This window comes from Anarhichas minor, unplaced genomic scaffold (assembly GCF_050575085.1).
Source record: "Anarhichas minor isolate MPS153535 unplaced genomic scaffold, ASM5057508v1 ptg000028l, whole genome shotgun sequence".
NCBI lineage: Eukaryota > Metazoa > Chordata > Actinopteri > Perciformes > Anarhichadidae > Anarhichas > Anarhichas minor.
In genome coordinates this window covers 10,115,030-10,135,178 of record NW_027466474.1, presented here as the reverse complement: position 1 = coordinate 10,135,178, position 20,149 = coordinate 10,115,030, and the positions used below count along the sequence as shown (strand labels likewise).

General features: G+C 40.5%; 1 protein-coding gene across 1 annotated transcript; it reads right to left on the bottom strand.

The window, feature by feature from the left end:
• Positions 1-619: 619 nt before the first annotated feature.
• gfpt2 (glutamine-fructose-6-phosphate transaminase 2) lies at positions 620-18,770 on the bottom strand. Its single transcript, XM_076103817.1, has 19 exons — positions 18,662-18,770; positions 17,463-17,570; positions 15,073-15,180; positions 14,824-14,949; positions 14,332-14,390; positions 12,527-12,661; positions 11,016-11,077; positions 9,169-9,245; positions 7,134-7,233; positions 6,404-6,567; positions 5,466-5,561; positions 5,134-5,231; positions 4,885-5,005; positions 4,524-4,681; positions 4,316-4,430; positions 3,946-4,073; positions 3,465-3,632; positions 3,206-3,367; positions 620-1,836 (listed from the first exon to the last, which is right to left on the bottom strand). The coding sequence occupies exons 1-19, from the start codon at positions 18,666-18,668 to the stop codon at positions 1,792-1,794; spliced, it is 2,037 nt and encodes a 678-aa protein (XP_075959932.1). The 5' UTR covers positions 18,669-18,770; the 3' UTR covers positions 620-1,791.
• Positions 18,771-20,149: the final 1,379 nt, after the last annotated feature.

The following is a 20,149-nucleotide window of genomic DNA, read 5'->3' as shown; positions in this document are numbered from 1 at the left end:
ATCATTTTCTGGAGTAAGCATACGTCATAGCCCTGAGTCTATTTATATCAAAAGTAATAGCCTACAGCTCAATATTGGGTTATTATTAATTACATATTAACTTGAAGGCTGAATCATATTTCATAGCTCGTAGAAGTGGAGCTGGTTTGGTTAGTCTTTGCACTACTGGTTAGTTAGTTAATTCACATTATATTTCATTGTATATATTGTGCATTTCATACTTTTTACTGTTATTTTCAGTATATACTGTGCATTTTTCTACCTATCCCCTTGCGGGATGAATAAAGTATCTATCTATCTAATTTCAACTATTTGCCTCATTGTATGCCTCTGAATTTATATGATAGTAAGATGTAAAATAAGCTGCAAAATCAGATTCTTCAAAGTAACTTTAGCTGTCAGAAGAATTTGAAGTAAAAATCTGAATAAAATGGAAGTACTCCGGAGTAAACTGGGATTAGACTGAATGAGTGGTCATGCAGGCTCCTACCAATGAGTTACATGAATAAATGAATAAGAACTATACCTGCAGCCATCATCCGCCTGTCTTACTAATACAGCATCAACATTTGATATTACTTACCACAACAAACACTGCCAAGTAAGGAGAAAAGAAGAATAACAGCAGCACACTTTTATTAACATGCCTTTATCTATTTATTGATTGATAATGCCATATGTATTTTATACTGTGTGTTTTATAGACAATCATATTTAACGATATTATTAAAACCCTTCTAAGCCCTTATAATATAAAAAAACGATAAATACAGAATAGTATTATTATTATAAACCCATACAAAACAAGTGTTATTGAAAGTCAAGGTATTCTTTAAATATTTATGAATATTATCATGTTTGTGTCAGGAAAAGCTCCAACCGATGACAAGAATAAGTATAAGGAAAGTCAGGAAACAAAGGTCCATGTTCTACCATGAACTGTCTTTGGAAACTGGAATTCTGTTAAACAGAATAGCATTACAATATATTAAAATTAAAATGAAAGAACAGTAAAATGGAGCAGAAACATCAAGTGAATCAAGTAATAATGTGAAAGTCAGATCGAGGAATTTCCCTCCGGTAACTGCTAAAAGTAATGAAGTTATGGGCTATTGGCTCACCAGGAACAGTGATTGCATAAATGTGCAGCAAAATATATATAAAAAAGAGATTTTCATAATTTAGAGATCTCTCTAAAATAAAAGAGTTTGATTCCTACATTTCCCATTATTCAAAGAGAGGTAAGACGCCCCCAGTGGACATAATACAACCATCAAAACAGAAAGAGAACAAATCACCTCGCTCATGATTGTGTGCATGCATAATGCACATTTGGTCCCCTTATTGCACAACTGTAAACACTTCAATACACCATATGAATGTCTTTCTGCCAAGTCTCTCGTATGTGTTTTTTTGGCTCATCTCGAGAAAAGAAAAAGGCACAGCGTGTTGGTTGCTTTGGATGTGTGAATATGAATATATGTGTGAATATCGTTTCATAGATTGTTCTGAGAAAGCCTCAATGGCACTGGCACGTCCTCAGCAGTGTATTAATTGGTTGGATTTGGACTTCACATTTCACCTTTTTTTTCAAAGTCATTGTACAGTATACCTCACTCTTTCATCTGTCAGTTTCTCTCACTCACACCCTCATCCCTGCACACACACATACAAAGTGCCCTACTTCACCTCAATCTCGACACACACACACGCGCATACTGAACAAATTGCACAATTGGACTGTAAATCTATGAGCCTCCTTTCTCCTCTGTTGTGCTTTGCCTACTGTAATTATTCCACGGTCACAGATTTTGCCAAGTTTCTGGGAAAGTCAACCTGCAAAAAGAGAAAGCAGTTCGTTAGAACAAATAATCTGGAGTTGTGTCACATAAAGTGCATTTGCTGTTTGTTATCTACGAAGCATACGCTTCTCTTTTACACTTAAACACAAATTAACAAGCTAGAAAAGGTGGATAACAAATGTTAAAAACACTTTGAAATCTGAGTCACTGACCAGTGCTTGTCTTTAAGATAAGAAAAGTCACTGATTACACGTCATAACTGTGTTAGCTATTCAAGGACATTGTATCACTTCCGTTCACCAAGGTGCTGACGGACAAAACGCCAAACTAGAGGCTTCAAAACAGCAGTCCACAAACCAATGAGTGACGTCACGACGACTATTTCCACTTCTTATATACAGTCTACGGCCTATTAACTCCAATGGGAGAAGTTAGGGTGAACACAGATCATGACCGATTCCTTCAAACCAGTCATTCAAGTAAATATTGAATCTATTTTCCAAAAGGAACATATTTTCCGAACATTCCAACACTAAATTGACATTTTTCAGACAGACAAATCCAGAGAAAATGTACTTTGTCGGAGACCTTTTTCTGTCTCAGCAACATACCCTCACAAGATCTGGCAACTTAAGTTTGCAAACGCCTCAGCTAACTTATTTTCATAATGCTAAATTAAAGAAAATGTGGCAGTTTTTGTTTTTCTAGGTTTTGTAGGTACCGGGGATCAAGGCTCAACATCCTGTCGTCTGGCGGTGGATAGAAAATTCTCCTGATAATGCTACATAGTGAACAACCAATCTATGTTGGAGAAGACCTAGTTACGTTAGCTGTTAGCAGCCGGTGGGCAGCACAATCCTGCTTTGTAATCTGGTCTGTGCATCCACTGTACAGTATGCAAATAATTAAATCAACTGCAAGCAATAAATAGCCTCCCAGAGTCTTGTGCTGCATGCAAATTACATTCCATTGACATGCTAAAACTATACTTTGATATTCATAATCACTGTTAAATTAAAAACATAAATGTTGAGAACATTGCATGTATCTGAACTTCAGACTTAGCATATCATTAAAACTAATATGCAACAATATCAAATTCATAGGCTAATAGATAGCAAAAGCTAATTATACAAGCACACAATGTTTTTGAATAAATATGCATTTCAATGTCATATTCCTAACCAGGAATAGCTAACTTTCAATATCTCATGATAATGACAATATTTGTATGATCTCCCTCATTTCTGGGGCTCAGATCGCTGATCAAAATTAGCAGACAAAAAGTTTGGTTGATAAAAGACAATACTTTACGACTCAAAACAAACGTTAAAGCAAAAATACTTTGTTTTTCATATACAGTGAGAATTTGTACAGAGTGGAAAATGGTGTCGATTACTTACGTCATATCCTCGCAGGACGGCCAAGTGGAAGGACAGGAGCTGCAGGGGGATGACAGTGAGGATTCCCTGCAGACAGTCCACAGTCTGCGGCAGCTCGATGGTGTGGTAGGCCATCTGACTGATCTCAGGGTCATCCTGGCAACAAATGATGATGGGCCGACCCTGATGGAGAGAGAGAGAGTCGCGAGCAAGAACATCAGTCAATTGTGAAAGTGTCCAGGTGTGTGTTTCAGTGCCTGCAGGTTTTTCCAGGACTTACCGATCTGGCAGTAACTTGTTGCAGAGCATTCTGGCACTTGGTGTAGCAGGCGTCTTTCATGATGATCATGATGACCGGCATGTCTTTGTCTATGAGTGCCAGAGGACCGTGCTTCAGCTCCCCGGCCAGGATGCCCTCGGAGTGCATGTAGGTGATCTCCTTGATTTTCTGCATTGGAGTGAAAAGAATAAAACTAGCTCAGAACATTATCCTGGATGACAACATGACACCATTTTTTTGTTTAAAAATGTTTTGTTTTGGTTTCAGTAGAGAACATAGATCAGGAAGCAATTTGTGTAATACGACCTTATGAAGACAAATGTACCATTCTACGGTTGTATAAGGAGGACACATACAGCACTACCGACATTCAAACTCTGTTTTGTCATCTGATGCATGCACTTTGTCTACATATTTCATGTTATTCTAGGAGAAGTGAATTGCAGTTTTTTGACAGATTACTGTGGCGTTCTCAACTCACCAGCGCCCCCTCAAGGCAGGTGGCGTAGTGGAAACCTCGGCCCATGACCAGCAGAGACTTCTGCTCATAGAGTTCATCAGCGATAGCTTTGATCTTTTTATCCAGGGCCAACACCTTCTTTATCAGCTCTAAGAGAGTAGCATAGTATAGAATATTTAGTGGTGTGGAGATGGAGGTATTTTGGTAACAGAGAGAATTTGAGTGCACATTCATTTCAACAAAAGATAAAGCATTTTGTTGTACAGCTTCATTTGTCAGTGTTGGTCGAACATAGTTCAGCATCTGTCAGTCTGCATTTAAAGATACTGTGGCTCTTGTTGAGACCACAAAGGCTTTGCATTTCTGATTTACTGGTGTTTTTCTGACTGACCGGGTAGCACCTTGAAGCCTTCGATGATCTCCATTCTTCTCGGCTGTAGGGAGAGCCTGTCCTCGCTCATCATGAGGCCAAACATGGTGAGGGCCACAAACTGACTGGTGTAGGCCTGGATCACATTCACAATGAAACACTCATATAAAACATGTCGATTTTACATATTGCTGATGCCAGATTGTGAAACAGATCTTATACACCATACCTTAGTGCTAGCCACTCCGATCTCAGGGCCAGCATTGACGTGGACTCCGCAGTCTGTTTCTCTACAAATGGAGCTGCCCACAGTGTTGGTTATACCAACTGTCAGAGCACCTTGACCCTTGCAGTAGCGTAGCGCCATTAAGGTGTCTGCTGTCTCTCCTGAGGAAGCAGAGGGAATGATATAATATGCTTACAATGCAGAATTACAGCACAATAAGGCCACTGCTGGAGGTAAAACACAAAAAGGATGACGATACAGATTTCACACAGGACCATGTTTTTGAAAAATAAAAATCCAGTAAAGCTACAACAGTGACCTCAGAAGCCAATAATATGAGGTTTTTTTTGTGTTTTATTTTCACCTGACTGACTGATGAAGAAGCAAACGTCGTCTCTAAAAACAGGCGTGTTGCGGTCCAGGAAGTCGCTTGCCAGCTCCACCATGACAGACAGCTCCGTCAGCTCCTCGAGGACCTGCCTGGTCTGAAAATTAAGGAAACAAAAGCAGCGATTATACAAACAATTACTTTGTTTTTTTAACTTTAATTTTACTACTGTCTCACAGAATGATGATCATCATGCGTATCCTAGTTTTTGATAGCTCTACTCACAGCCACTGCAGCGTGGAAGCTAGTGCCGCAGCCAATCACAATTAGCCGTCTGCATCGTTTGATTTCTTTCAGGTGGTCCTTCAGCCCACCGAGAATCACTGAGGAAATAGATGGTAGTTACATTAGTGTGCATTTAAATGAGGGCAAATAAATATTAGTCTCTGATTTCTTCTTCATTCAAATTAGACAAATAATAAGAAGGACTCAGCAAGAAACTGCAGATCCTGCTTAGTCCCTGCTAATATTGGTACAAGGGATCGTGTACCTTTTCAGGTGCCCTACATATCTTTATGTACATTGAAGGCAGGGCAGGTATCAAGATTGCCAGTCACCTGTGTTTGAGTCAAAACAAATACGTCCCCTCATGGTGTTGACGACCGACTCCGGCTGCTCAAAGATCTCCTTCTGCATGAAGGCATCAAAGTTACCTGCAAAGAGAGGAGCATATTTGTGCATCAGACTATATGGTCGGTACTCCTCATGACATATGAGGACATGCAGAATGTCCCCAAGAGACAGAAGACAGAAGTGTGTGGAGTCTTGTGTTGAAAGAGGCTGAAAAACTCTACAGCTGTATTTTGTTTTCACTTTCAGCCAGCAGATGGCGAGCAAGTCTACACACTAGACTCGATCTGTAGCTCTGCATTAATGTTCTCAGCGTATTCATTAGGAGTGGCGGAAAAATACCTTTAGGAATAAAACATGAAGTATATGTGTTTCTGCAGTGTTGTGGCGGACTGACCCTGTCCTTTTCCTTAATTTGTCAGCAAGTGGAGAAGTCCCACCATGTTTCTAATCAGAAAGGTTATACGATGTTGTGTCTCAGTTCCTCGTCGAGGCTGGAGACAGGCATTGTATTGTTTAGACTAGGTAACGATGATGAGGTGCACACCTCCATCTGTGACCTTGTTTCTTTGGTATAATTGAAATTGGAGATATTTTTTCTTTAACTAAACTCCATGTGTACCACTGTTGTGTTGGGTCTGTTTCCCGGTACCATGTTACATGCATTCATTGTTCAAGGAAACAGAAACCAGTGAGAACATTTTGCATTCACCAAAATAGAGTCTGACCTGAAAGTACAATGTTTTCATCAGTAAGATCTGTTGGAAGCTGTGCTCTTAGTGTTCTTCAAAACCTCTGATCTCTTGCACGTTTAAACAATTCCCCTTTAAGCTAAACTACTTGTCTAAAATAATATGAAATAAAAGCAATTTATTGTCCTCATATCCACCAGCGAACAAAGTTATCTTTTTGACCATTATCTGACCTTTCATGATCTGTTGCAGCTCCATCTGAAGGGTCTGGATTGCCCTCACTGGAACCTCACCATCCTGCCGTTTCACCCTGCGGATGGAGAGTTCCCCGTCGATCACCACTGCCATGTCATTATCCTCCAGGTACAGCACCTTGTTGGTATGCTCAATGATGGCACTGTGGGTAGAGATCATAGATTGGATATAAGTAGTGGACTTAGTCACCGTGACATCACCCATTTGTTTGTATACTAGGGTTTTGAAGCCTTGAGTTTGGCATTTTGTTTGTTGCCGTCTTGTTTTCTTTTTAGCAACCACAAGTGACACAAGAAGGGGGAGCTAAGTACAACCAAATGCTGAAAAAGACATTTTTAGGCTCCCAAAAAGGTTACTATTAACTTTCATGAACTGAAAACATACTGTGAAAGGGTTAAAGTTCTATAAGACAAAAAATGGACAATGATGTGGTAGTGACCTGTCAATCACAAGGTAACCCGCCCTAAAGCATACTCTGTTTTATGGTCTATTTTACTCATAATTGACCAAATGAACATCATGTTGAAATGAACAAGACTAGAAACTAGCGATTGAGACCATAAACTAATGTTTACTGAGGTAATAGGTCACTGAACTTCTTTCTTTTCTCACACTTGATAGGTATGGTAGAGAGAGACAGTGACATTAATAACATGACAAATAAGAATCGAATTATTCGACACAGTCCACAGACAATTGGCATCTCACCTGGCATCAGAGGCAAAGTAATACTCCACAGGCCTGCCATCCCCCACAGAGTTGATGCCGGTGGGGCAGTCGGGACGATTATGGCTGTTCTTCTCCTGGACTGGAAGAAGTCAGAGGTCAAGGGTCAGAGGTCGCACCGTGACTTTGAATGACTAAAAGAATCAAGATGTGCTCATCAATTGAATTCTTCTTCTAAACTCCCAGATAGAGTCAGGCCACTGCTGCTGTGAGATGGGTTTGTCATGTGGAGGCATCAGTGAATGGTATTTATGATCCGATGTGTTCTTCATTACTATACATGCCAATAGAAATAAGACATCTGCTATTACTCTCCAGTAAACTAAATGTTCTCTGGGATGACAGCAAGACCATGATCTTATTTGGTAATTCTAGTATTGTATATATTGTTTAAACAAGAAGATTTATATATATTGAAGAGATATCAGTCATGAAATAAAACAATATGAAAAGAAAAGGCCAAAGAGAATTGAAAGGATTGTTTTCAACCACTAAATCAACACACGCTGTATGACCCCACTGACTCCAAACCATCCAACTCTGCCTTGAGCTTTGGACTGGTCCCACTTGAACCATTAGTAAAGAACCATATATTCTAAGTGTACAGATAAGGCAGTGTACAAGTAGACGAAAAAGCAATTGCAAAACAACCAAGTTGTTGCTCACAATGAAAGATCCTACCAGCAGAGGCTTTTGGTAACAAGCGTATATGAAACATTGAAAGAGAAATGCTGTCTCTATTGCGGGGAACTCTAGGAGTGAGAACCACATTCTTTATCCACTCCCCAGAATAATTTCCAAAAGACCACTACACTCTGAAAATACACTCTGAAAATACACAAAGAAACCCCTGGCAACATTTTAGGGAAATGGCTTTTGAAGAAAGTTTTTTTTGCAGAATTATTGCACAATGCATAACAGAGTGCGAAAAAACATCTTGTACTTCTTCTACAGTCAGCCAGGAGCCTCACTATGTGGGACACAGTACATCTGAGGAAATCAAGAGTTCGGTAATTATTACACTGTTATCCAGGGAGAAAGTAAAGATAGAAGATGCTCACTTGATAGGATACATGTTTGAAGGCTACTGTTTATGCTTACTTTCTGCATATCTTTCTGATACAAACAAGGACCACTTAGATTAACTAACAATATACAATATGGAAATTAAAATACACTATGAAAAAAAAGTGTATGCAATAAAAAAATGTAAGTGAGTGACCAGCTACTATGAAGCATTATGTTACTTTACCTTTATAAGGCATTATAACATTCTCTATAATATGTTATGATTATTGTTACAACATTATTTACTTTATACAGTGCTATAAAGTACGTTTATAATGCATTACAGACATGGGCGTCACAGAAAGTGTTGCCATTTCAATGAAAAGACTAAAACCAACAATGAATTTATCCTCCTAACAAGTACAACTGAAGGCATGAGTCGTATTCATCAGTGCCGTAAAGCTCCATTGCTTCCACAAAACTATTAAAAACGGATCAATGAGCCACACTGTTGCACTCGGTGACATGTCCCTTCATTAAGATAAAGACGGGCAGTGTAATTTATTTTGGGTCGATCCCACATACACCGCCCGGCTGGCTGGAAATAGTCACAAACAAATATTTACTCCTGTTTGAGTTTGCTCAAAACTACAGTATCCAGCTGTTTTAGGAAAAGGTTAAGTCTTTTTTTTTTTTTTTTTTTTTTAAATGAAAGTATATATTCACAACCCAATTTCAAGATTCACAACTTCAGTAAGAATGCTTGGGGCTGAGAGTCATAGTGTTGAGAGATGGACTAAGGCATTGTTGGTTTGGGTCTTTGCCTGCCTTATCCTTTTAAGATGTGTGTAAAAGTGGTGATGGATGGTAAATTGACTATATGCTGATGAATTAAAACTCTCTGCTGCTGTGAATGCGTGTACCTACATAGTGTCCGTCTGTGAGCGTGCAGAGATTTAGGGTGCAGTGTAAGCAGATAATGGCAGACAGAGATAGGAACAGGGCTCACCACTGTTGTACTGGATGGGGATGTCAGTCGTCAGCTCTTGCTCGCTTCGCACACCAATGAGCAATGGACTTCCTCTCCTGCCGGGACAAGTATGAAGCAGGCCGGGAGGAAGAGACGGAGAGAGGATTAGGCTTTGTAGTAGACACACAATGTAATTTACATACACTCTCATGTGGAGCTTTGTACAGTTTTTTTTCTTCCCTGTACCATCTCAAACTCAATCTTTGTAACATTAGTTTTTCATCCTTTTAATCCTGAGGTTGGGTGTGTCCCTGTGCAGAGGCTCAGACATCCACTTTATTCCACGTCGCTTCTAAACGTTCTAATCTTGAACATCAGACAAGTAAACAGATCCTCAATTCGTCTGCATCCCTGTAGGATTTGCTCACAGTTCCTGGACCGAGTCTCTGCTTCCTCATTGGCTACTAATTCCATGTGGTCTTCCCCTATTGGCAGTGGAGGCAGAAAAGGTGCAACCACATCTAGATGTAGAAAGGTGAGGGAGGAGGGTTTTGAGGAGACGAACTTGAAATAGATGAAACCTTTTCACAATCATCTAGTAACCACAGTGCAAACAGTATATGGAAAGAAAACCACTTCATGGCCAATAATTATTATGAGTTAGTCATTATCACAGCAACTCTTGAGAAACCACGTCCAAAGGGCCTCTCTTTATGTCTTGTCTTTCTCTGTCTTGAGCTCTCTTTTCTCTCCGTTCGCCCTTCTCTGGGGCTCGGCTACGCTGATGCAAGATCACTGGTTGTTTAAGGGGCGTGGGGCTTGGAAAGGGAACGCCTGCAAACAGAAACATGTGGTCGCTATCCAATACAATATTTACCCTGCGGGAGAGACGGGAAGGAGGGACGCCAAGGGACGGAAGAAAATTAAGGAGTAAGTAAGAGAAAGACAAAGGGGCAGAAAAAAAAGAGAAAGGAAGAACAATAGATTGAGAGAAAGTTAAAGAAAGCGAATCTGAGAAGAAAAGAGTAAAAGTCCTGCCGGGAGGTTGAACCTTGGCGACAAAGAGCGGGTAGAGACGAGCATCACTTCATAATTACAAACATCCCCTCATCCCTCCATTCTGGGAAACAATGCTGACTATTTAACAACCCCAAAAAATGCATTGAGTGAGCCAAAGCTGTGCAATGTACAGATATCAGAATCTTTTGTCCAGAAGCTACAAGCACACAATAGACAGATGAGATGCTACAGTTTCCTGCAGCAGATGTTGGCATCCACCATAAGTAACAGCCCACTTATCTCTCCTCACTTTGTTGCCCATTTGCCCTCCGCCTGTTTCCTTCTCTCACTCCCGTGCTGCAGCAATCTTCCTCTCCCCTGATCCATAACGGCTCAACTGAACCAGGAAAGGTGCGAGTAAAAAATAAAATGATGTGAAGTGATTAACCGTGAGTCTTTCAAGTTTCTGGCAGGGGCATTTGTTAATGAGTCACAGAGAGGCCGTCGTAGAGGCAGCAGCTCAGAGGCCCAGGAGGAAGAGGAGGAACCTGAATTCAACCTCTGCCTGAGTCTTAAGATGCACACAGCACTGACACATGCAGGCGGATGGGATTTTCCACACATTCACACAGAAAACATCTCTAGTTTCCATCATCATACGTTATGGCTGTTCCATAACAGTCATAACATGCCACATGTAATAGATGCTATCTAAGATAAGCCACAATGCCTGAATAAAGTCTCCTTGAATCATATCTGGGGTTGCTTCATTCATGTAATAACAGGGATGACTCATCTCTAATGAGTCTGGCTCACTACTCACATGTCAGAAATGTCAGTGTAGAGTGTAGTGTGTGCGTGTGTGTGTGTTTATGTGTGGTACTAACCTGGTGGACACAGCCTCTGAAGGGAAATGACGGCTTTTAAACACCAGAGCGAAGGCCCCCTCCTGAGACAGAACGGAAATACTGAGTTTACATTGGCTTGATGAAAGACTGAAATGCATAAACATGGAAGTAGACTGAGGAGATATAATATAATATAAAAATTAAAAGTTGAAGGCAAAGTTTGTTGTGTATTCCTGGAAAGCATGTAACCTTTAAGAGAAACTTTTCGGGACACAAACAGACGTCTCTTCTGGCCCTGTGGGGTTTGGCAGTTGTGGCAAGTAGTGGCGGACAGGGGGAGGGGCGGGTTAAGAGAAATAAGACCTCTATTGTACAACATCAGCTGTGTTTCAAAAGCACTCACTGCAATGCTGCCTGCGGTGGTTAGAGGCAGAACTAGCTTGGAGTGTGTTTGAGTATGTGTTGAGAAAAGGGAGACGAGGGGAGGGCGTTGTCGTTGTGACGCTGTTATCTGGTTCCCATTACTACGAATCCAAAATGGCTGCTCGTGCCTCCTCTGTTCTTCCAAGGAGAGAGAGCCCACTCCAAAAAAAAAAGTGTGACGCATGAAAGTCACACAATGAAGCAGAGAGGCTTGACCCATCTCACCCGAGAAAAATCTGTGTCTGCGACTGATGATGTCACTTGTGATGCTGTTCGGGCGGTTACTATAGAGACGGTGTACATTGTTTTAATGGAAAGGAAATGCAAGCACACATTTTAAAATGAGCGCGTAAGTGTCAGTGAATGATTAATGAGATATTTAATGGCACTAAGCTACAGGATTTTATTCTTCATATCAGGAAGCTGGTTATAAAAATGTCCATCTCTTAAAGTAGAGCTGAAGTAAAAAAACCAAGACGCTGTGATGCGTCTCACTGGCAGTGGTGGAAGAAATACTGAGATCCTTTGATATGATAGTAGAATGAATGATAGAATGATAGTAGAAATAGCACGGTCTCAGAATACTCCATGTACAAGTCCTATATTAAAAATGTTATTTAAGTAGAAGTACAAAAGTGAACTCTAAATATCCAAAGTAAAGCAGCTCCTTTACAGTGTTATATTATTATAAAATATCACATTGTTTTGTTTTTATCACTGATGAATACATGAAAGAGCATGTTAACGTTGAAGTTTGCCAATGTGGAGCCAATGTGAGATATTTTAGAGATTAGATTAGTAGTATAGTATTACATCACATCATATTAGCATATCTCATGTAAATGTTTGGGATTGAAAAGTACAATGCAATGTAGTGGATTAGAATTATAAAGTGGCATAACATGATAATACTCAAGTAAAGTATGTCAAAATACTTGAGTAAAATAACTTACTTAGATTACATTACTGCTCACTGGCAGAAGAAAGAACTAGAAGCAAATATCTTGTAATATTACAACAAAACAAAGATTAGCATGCAAATGCTATCAGTTAGCAGGGGATAAGCGGCGTTATTGTGGTAGCAGTCAGTGTTGTAAGTTACGTGTTGCTGTGTGTGAGCTACTCACCAGCTGCTTAATAACCCTCTCTACCAGGGTGGAGAAGGTGATGTTGTCATTCTCTCGGTTGTCGTAAACATATTTGGTTAGTTTCGGGATCACCTCTGTGTCTGTCTCTGACTCAAACTCGTATCCTTTGTTGATCTGAGGAAGGCACAGTGTATATGAAAACAAACATAAACAACCTGAGCAGAAACTGTCAGTCATCCTGCAAGATCAGACTGCAGCATGTCTTTCATGAATACCATCTATATGTTTTAATTCTGTTCACTTTTTACAATATATAGCTATAACATAACATAATATAAATATCACTAAACAAAGGTAAAAGCCTCTAGTTTTTCATTCTGCATGTCGCTGATTGAAACTCTATTTAAACAAGAGACCATCTTGCGATTGGGATCACACCTTTCACAACATCAAAACAAGCCAAGGGCATAAAGTGGGGGCGTCAATCCCCAATTCCTACCCCCCCCCCCCCCCCCCCCGCTTCCGGCTCCCTCACTCGGACCTCAATCATCTTTGAACTCTACCTTCCTTTTGATCTCAGCTACACACCTATCAAGTTTTCGTGACAGGTGTTGTAGAGTTATGAGGCCGATGCGGTGATAAAATCTGTCCACTGACAGAAAGAAATCTAAACACCCCACCGCTCTTGTAGTTCCTGTACAACCGGTATGACTCGCACACAGACTCAAAAAAGGGAAAAGAAATACCAGCGTTGCTGTCGTGGCTGATAGCTACAGCAAAGATTTGTATTCATATTGCTGTGGTATTTGTTTTGGTTATTTTTTTCATTACTTGCCTACATAGAAGTTCTGCCTCTTCTTTACATTTATCTGTTCAGCTTCGTTGTCCTTGCCTCTAGCCGTTATTACTATTTCTGTGTGAGTACATTAAGAGATGCAAAAAACTGGAGTCAAATTGCTTACATTTGTACTCAGAGTCACACTTGTGACGTTGTCTCACATCAATGTTGTGTGTCAACAACTAGCTACTTAAAAAGTCCAGTGTGGGGGATATGGCTACCTCTAGTGGAGAGGTTGCAGATTGCAAGTAACTGAAACTTCTCCCGGGTGTCCAGCCTTTAGGAGAACTACAGTGGCTTACGCGAAAAACATGAATGGCCCTAGCTTTTTAGCTTGTCCGTTCTGGGCTACTGTAGAAACATGGCAGTGCAACACAGCGGACTCCGTGAAGAGGACCTACTCTGTGTGTAGATACAAACGGTGGACCAGGTAAGATCTCCAATGCTTTATTTTCTAAAGTGATTCAATTACACACTAAAGTTGCATGGGCCGATTAAGTAATGCCACTTAACGTTTTGAGTGAAATTCTTTATTTGTTTTATCAATGCTTCTTCTATGCATTGTATGTACTTACCAGTCAGGTTTGACTTGTGCCCCAAGTACAATGTGGCAACAAGTCAATCCTTAGTTAATGAGTAATACTGAATAATGTCTCAATAGAGAGCTCTCGTGCTGACAGCTGAAGGGATTTATAAACAAAAGAAAAGTCTTATATAATCAGTTTTCAGTGTATTTATTTTATGAAATGAACTTATTTGAAAAACGATGCTTGCAGTGGTTGCATAAGCAGCAGACAGAGTAACTTTTACAAACCCGGCTGAACAAACAAACAGTGCCACATTAGTCTTCATGGTTCATTTGAGGGATGTTGTGCTTTTCAAAAAGACGGTGACGGAGCTGCTTTCCTTTGAGCAGAAAGACACAGGGCGGGTCTGAGATGGCACTGAATGGCACTGAAACTCAGTTGTGTGTACAAAAGAAATTCCTGATGACGAGTTTACTTACCAGGTATGCCTTCAGCTCTTTGTAGTTGGTGATGATGCCATTGTGGATGACGACAAACTCTGAGAAAAGAAAACGTCAGTGAAAGTGAACAGAGAGGCTAAAGGTTAAAAACGATTACAGTATTACACCATTATTGACACGACTATGAGCATGGCGCACTATTGACAAAGAGGTGGGTGTATATTTGGTTAGAGCAGAAGGTATGTTGTATTAAGGTATCTTGATGGTTTAATTTAATGATCTGCTGAGATAGGCTGGATGACAATAAAGTCATTCAAAACAAGATCTTCAAAGAGTCACAGCGAAACAAGGTCAGAGTTTTCCTGTTTTTCCTGATTATCGAATGACTCTCCTGTGTTTCACTGAAAGCCTAAAACCGCCATTAATGTAGATATTTCAACAGCATGTTTTGCATAGATTTACAGTTGGTTAACCACGGGTGTTAAATGAATTCATACTGTACACTGTACTGTGTATGTGAGCACATGTTACCGTTTTCCTTGTCGGAGCGATGAGGGTGGCTGTTGACAGGGCTGGGCTCCCCGTGTGTGGCCCAGCGAGTGTGAGCGATGCCAAAGTGTGTGTACAGCTCCTCATCCAGGTCCAGTGAGTCTTTCTCTGAACAAGCAAAAAAAGAAGAAACGACACCAATCACTTTATTGACATGAACGTGAACAGACATCAAAATTCAAACATTAGAAAGCATGTTGACAAAGACAATATGACCCTGCATGAACCCACTGTAAAGCTCTTCATCCAGAGCCTTGACCTTCCCCTTCGTCTTGATTATGCAAATGCAGTTGTTGTTGTTATCAGTGGCCGTCTTCTTAGGACCATCCACAGCGATGCCTGCAAACAGACAGGAGGGGAATGAGATAGATACTTTCGGAGCAAGAAAGCGCACAGATTCAAAACCTTCTATATATATTAGTGACGAGAGGTTGAATGCAACTTCATCGTGAAAGAATGCAGATGAATAGGTGATGAGTAGTCACAAAGGATTTAACCTGTTGAGGTACTATTTGTTGTGGGTGTGTCTTTGAATGTGCGCAAGTAGGACATAGTGTCATTAAAGGACATCTTAGTTGTGTGGCTTCATCTTACTCAAATCAGATTTACAAACACAAAGTGTGTGTGTGTTTGAAATATTTTAATGAAAAAAACATCAGTTTATTGGTATTGCCTAATGTCATTGGTCTACTTGTGGTATTAATGCAAATATTCTGATACGTGTGAGTGCGTTGGTCGGAAGCCGATGCTGCCTAAACGCCGTAAAGGTTGGCCTGTGTTATTGTCGCATTGAATAATAACAGTCAATGCAATTCTGCGTACCAAAACGTCAGCTCGTTCGATTAACCAACGCTAATAATGAAAATTGAGTCAAGGGAGTTGAGAGTCGGAAACAGAGGCAGCTCGCCTTCAAAGTAAAAGTTGCGCGTTTTCAAACGCGTCGGCTACAGCGATCAACTTTAGGAGAGCTGAATTAAATAAATAAACAAATAGCCTAAATAGTGAATGTAATATATAACTGTTATCAAGTCATATTTCTGCCACTTTCCCACGACTGATCGTGAATAAATTTGGCCTTGGGGGTCGAACACTGAATTATCTGTATATAATGATTCATTATATCATCAATTCATGTATTTAAATGACGTCTTCTTAAACTATGTGTGTGAATGTTTCAGGCTGTAGTGTTGAGTCATGTGTCGAGTCTGACTGTAGAAAGAGTTGACATTGAACTTTGACTTTATTGTTGGCTTTGTTGTCATGTCTCTTACGCCTGTAAGCTATCTGACATAAGATCCTTCAAGTTTATTTACTGCTCGCACTTTTGAGTACATTACGTCATCACTTGCCATCCCACAATAAACATAGAGGTATCTAACTCTGATCACTAGCCTTTCTTGAATGCGACAGCCTCCTACAGGGTGCTCATGTGTAAGCTGCTCACAACACGGGTCTGTATTACAATGCATATTGTATAGCAATAACATATAAAAACTACTGTCACTTTTCAAATTGTTTAACTTTTAAGAAATTACAGATGTTTTCTACCTGCGTCTGCTGTCCTTTGGCATCCTGGTAATATGGATTCCAGGCCAGCCAATCAGCTCCTTCCTTCTAAAAACTATTTCAGACTCATCTGTCATATATTACTGAGTACTAATCATTATTATTGCCGCTTCCTTTTTAAATGACGTGCTATGGATTCAGTGTAGGCTACACAGAGACACTGCACACATGAAAAGCAAAATTAAGTTGTGCAATAACTTTATGAGAGAAATATTAGATCTGCTGGTTCTATGACCTCAGTATTTGTCCCCAAATGCATGTGTCAAAGCACAACACGATTTTATTTATCGTGTTTTATTTATTCATTTATTTTATTCTATGCAGAATAGTTAAAAGTGAGAAAAGTAAATAGACTTGAAGGATCTTATGTCGGATAGCTGGCGTGACAACAGAGCCAGCAATAAAGTCAAAGTTCAATGTAAATCACCTCTTTCTACAGTCAGACTCAACACTACAGCCTGAAACATTCATTTGAATTGATGATATAATGAATCATTACATACAGATAATTCAGTGTTCCAGCCCAATGCCGAGTTTATTTACAATCAGTCATGGGAAAGTGGCAGACAGTTATATATTATGTTCATTTGTTTATTTATTTAATTTAGCTCTCCTAAAATCTGCCACCGTTTCCGACTTCAAGAATTTACATTATTAGCACAAGTGGATCAATGAAATTAAGCAATAAACTGACATTTTTTCATTATACAACGTGAACAATGGCAAATTAATTAATTGTACTTAATGCAAGCCATTGGTGGATTCTGGCTGTTAAGGTTCAAGCAGTTTTGCTTCATTTCATTCATTCCAGTCCAACAAGGTACAATTTTGCTGACTGTCAGGTAATATGTGTAATATCATAGTGATTCAACTCCAAATCGTCTACATTTCTGGCAGATTGTGTTTCTTAGTGATTTGACTGCTGACAAACACTACCCAGATTGAATTTGTTAAAAGGACGTGACACACAGGTGCTGCCAAGAAGTACTGTGAGCTTTTGTGCATACATACGTGTGTGTAGGTGTGTGGCAAAGCTGTGAGGCGGAGTGTCTTACCTGCTGAATCGTACCCTCTGTACTCCAGTCTCAGCAGACCCTTCACCAGCGTCTCAAATATCTCCTTTCTGGTGCGAGGCACTCGGTAATTCAGGTAGGCAAAGATCCCTTTTAGAAAGGGAGAAAGAGAGAGAAACAGAACTGAGAGCCTGAAGGCAGAGTTCACACAAATGCAAAGAGCACAGTTGTATCTTTGGATACAAGTCTGTAAGGACACATTTACAATGTAGGATGGGCCTATTGGTACAAGTTGGCAATAGATAGAGGACATCAATATCCACCTTTTTAAGATGATTGAGGAGGAGCATGAGGTCAACTAATACAACTAGCTTCTGTGCTATTTTTTTTAAAGTCTGCATAATCTTCACCTTAATATGTCTGGGAAGGACAAGAACGCACAAAAGGCTGTATGCGAGAGCAGAAATGGCTTCTCATTACATTTAATAACATGCGTCGGTCAAGCTCTTGCATCTTCATTCAATTAAAACTACTTTTTTTGTGTGTGTGTGTGTGTGTGTGTGTGCGTGTGCGTGTGCGCGTGTGTGTGTGTGTGTTTGTGTGTATGTGCGTAGACATTTTCCGGGAAGCTGTCCTCTCGCAAGCACACAGCTGAGCATTGACGGACGCACATTGCTCTCAGTGTTGGAGCAGCCAGGTAGGCAGGCTGCTGTAAACTCCAACAGTCCTCCTTGCAGACACCGAGAGAGTGCGAAGTGCCGTTAAAGATTGACTTTCGGCTGTAAACGTCCCCGCTCGAGAGTGTTACACGTGAGGCTAACTGGTGCTTCATCTTAGGTGGCGCTTAGGATGCGCGTCACGACATATATAATAATGGGTTTCATTTCATCATGTTAAAGTAACCGGTACGACTTGCCTGTCAACGTTGGTGAGTGGAAACACTGACACGTCGCAGCTGCGCGTAAGGCGTCTCAGGAATCCACACGGATCGGAAAACAGAGCCGTCTATCCGACTGTTTCAGTTCAGAACTCATATCTTCAGCATGACTATCACATGATCCGGGACAACTTCACGAGAACAAATGTATGATATGATAACTTTTATCATCACGCGCACGGAATCGGTGTCTGAGCGCTGGGCACTGCGGGGGAACCCGTGAAGGCAATTTCCGTGCGTGAATAAATTGAAACTCCCTCCAACAAGTTTCGAAACACATTTACTCGATATAAAGCAAACTTACCACACATGACTCAAGCTTTGCCTTCGCTGCAGGACACCTTTTCTGAGAGACAAGGACTTGTAGTTTCCGTTGGAGTGATGCCTCTGCTCTGTTGAATCCACAATGACTGCACACGCCCACTATTCATCTAAATGATGTTTCCTGGAGAGGCAGCGGCCCCGCCCCGCCTCCCCTGCCCTGGCAACATCGTCACCATTTCACCTGCCACAGATTGATAAAGCCCTTTCAACTCTATTAATTGGCGACCTTGCCTGATAACGTCAGCAGTATTACAGAGTGTGTCCTGTTTCATTGAGGATATATATATATATGCATATGCTTCAACTTTCACATCTGTTAGCTTGACATGTGTTAGCTGAAATCTTTTGTTTCAATTGCCAATCACTACCAGCCGCAACAGCGATGCCGGTATTGTTTTCACCTTGTAAGTCTGTGTGTGAGCCAAGGGCCCCGTAAGTAATGGGGGACAAAGTTGCCCCCCCCCCCCCCCCGACTTTACGCCCATGGACCAATGTGGCATCTTGGCTGATATCGCACAATGGTTTCTAGTTTCTTTCTTCAAGGCTTGGCCCAGACTTCTCTCCGCCCAACCCTGAAAGCTGTGAATGAAGAACCACACGATAAGAAACTAGTATCATAACAATGTGGAAAATAATTATCTTGTGTCCTACTATGCATGAAGATGTTATTGTACGCCCAGTTATTAAACTCTGTTGAAGACCTGCTGCTCTGTACATTTGCACATAACATATTTTTGAAAATGAATGTAGCAATTATGTTCGTGTGAAACCTATTGTCCTTTAATGTATTCCAAGGAACCTTTGGATGGTCATGATGTGATCTCTGTGTTAAAGAACAATTTACAAATGCTTCATGTTTCTACTCCTGCTGTTGAGGACCTGATGCCAAACAATGCTCAGGGCAATAAGGAATGACATAAATTCATCAACTTTTACCTGCTTTTTATTAGACGTAACTAACAGAAACGGAGTCCTCTTATGCTCTTAGCCTGGTTAATTCACATTGCTTCCTTATCATCTCTGAATGTCTCCTGGACTGTGGACCATTTGTAAATTTAATAGCCTGTGTAGTTAGATGGAAAAGCTTTTTATGTTTGTCTTGATGTGAAAGTATTATTCTATCATCCATTCTCTTAAATGAATACCAGGAGTCACAATGTAACAGAAGTCCCAGGTACAAGGTACACAGGTGACAACAGTAGTGACGGTCTGGTGAAATGCCAGGTCACATTTAAATTACACAAACAGAGATGACAAAACCACTAATATGACAAATGAATGGATAATCATTATTTAGATACACATCACTCATACAATTGCTTCAGCACTTCAGTTGTATTACCAGGTCACCGAACCACAAGTCCAATCGTAACAGCTTTGTAGTCATGCACTTACTGTACCTTATCAAATTTATCTCTCAGGCTACTCCTACTGCTTCTCCTTTCCCCTGTGCAAAGGTCTTGCCAGA

Coding starts and splice junctions, on each gene's coding strand:
- gfpt2 (XM_076103817.1), bottom strand. Junction 14,391..14,823: donor TCGCTCCGACAAGGAAAACG/GTAACATGTGCT, acceptor TTCTTTTCTCAG/AGTTTGTCGTCATCCACAAT. Junction 6,568..7,133: donor TACTTTGCCTCTGATGCCAG/GTGAGATGCCAA, acceptor CTCTACCCACAG/TGCCATCATTGAGCATACCA.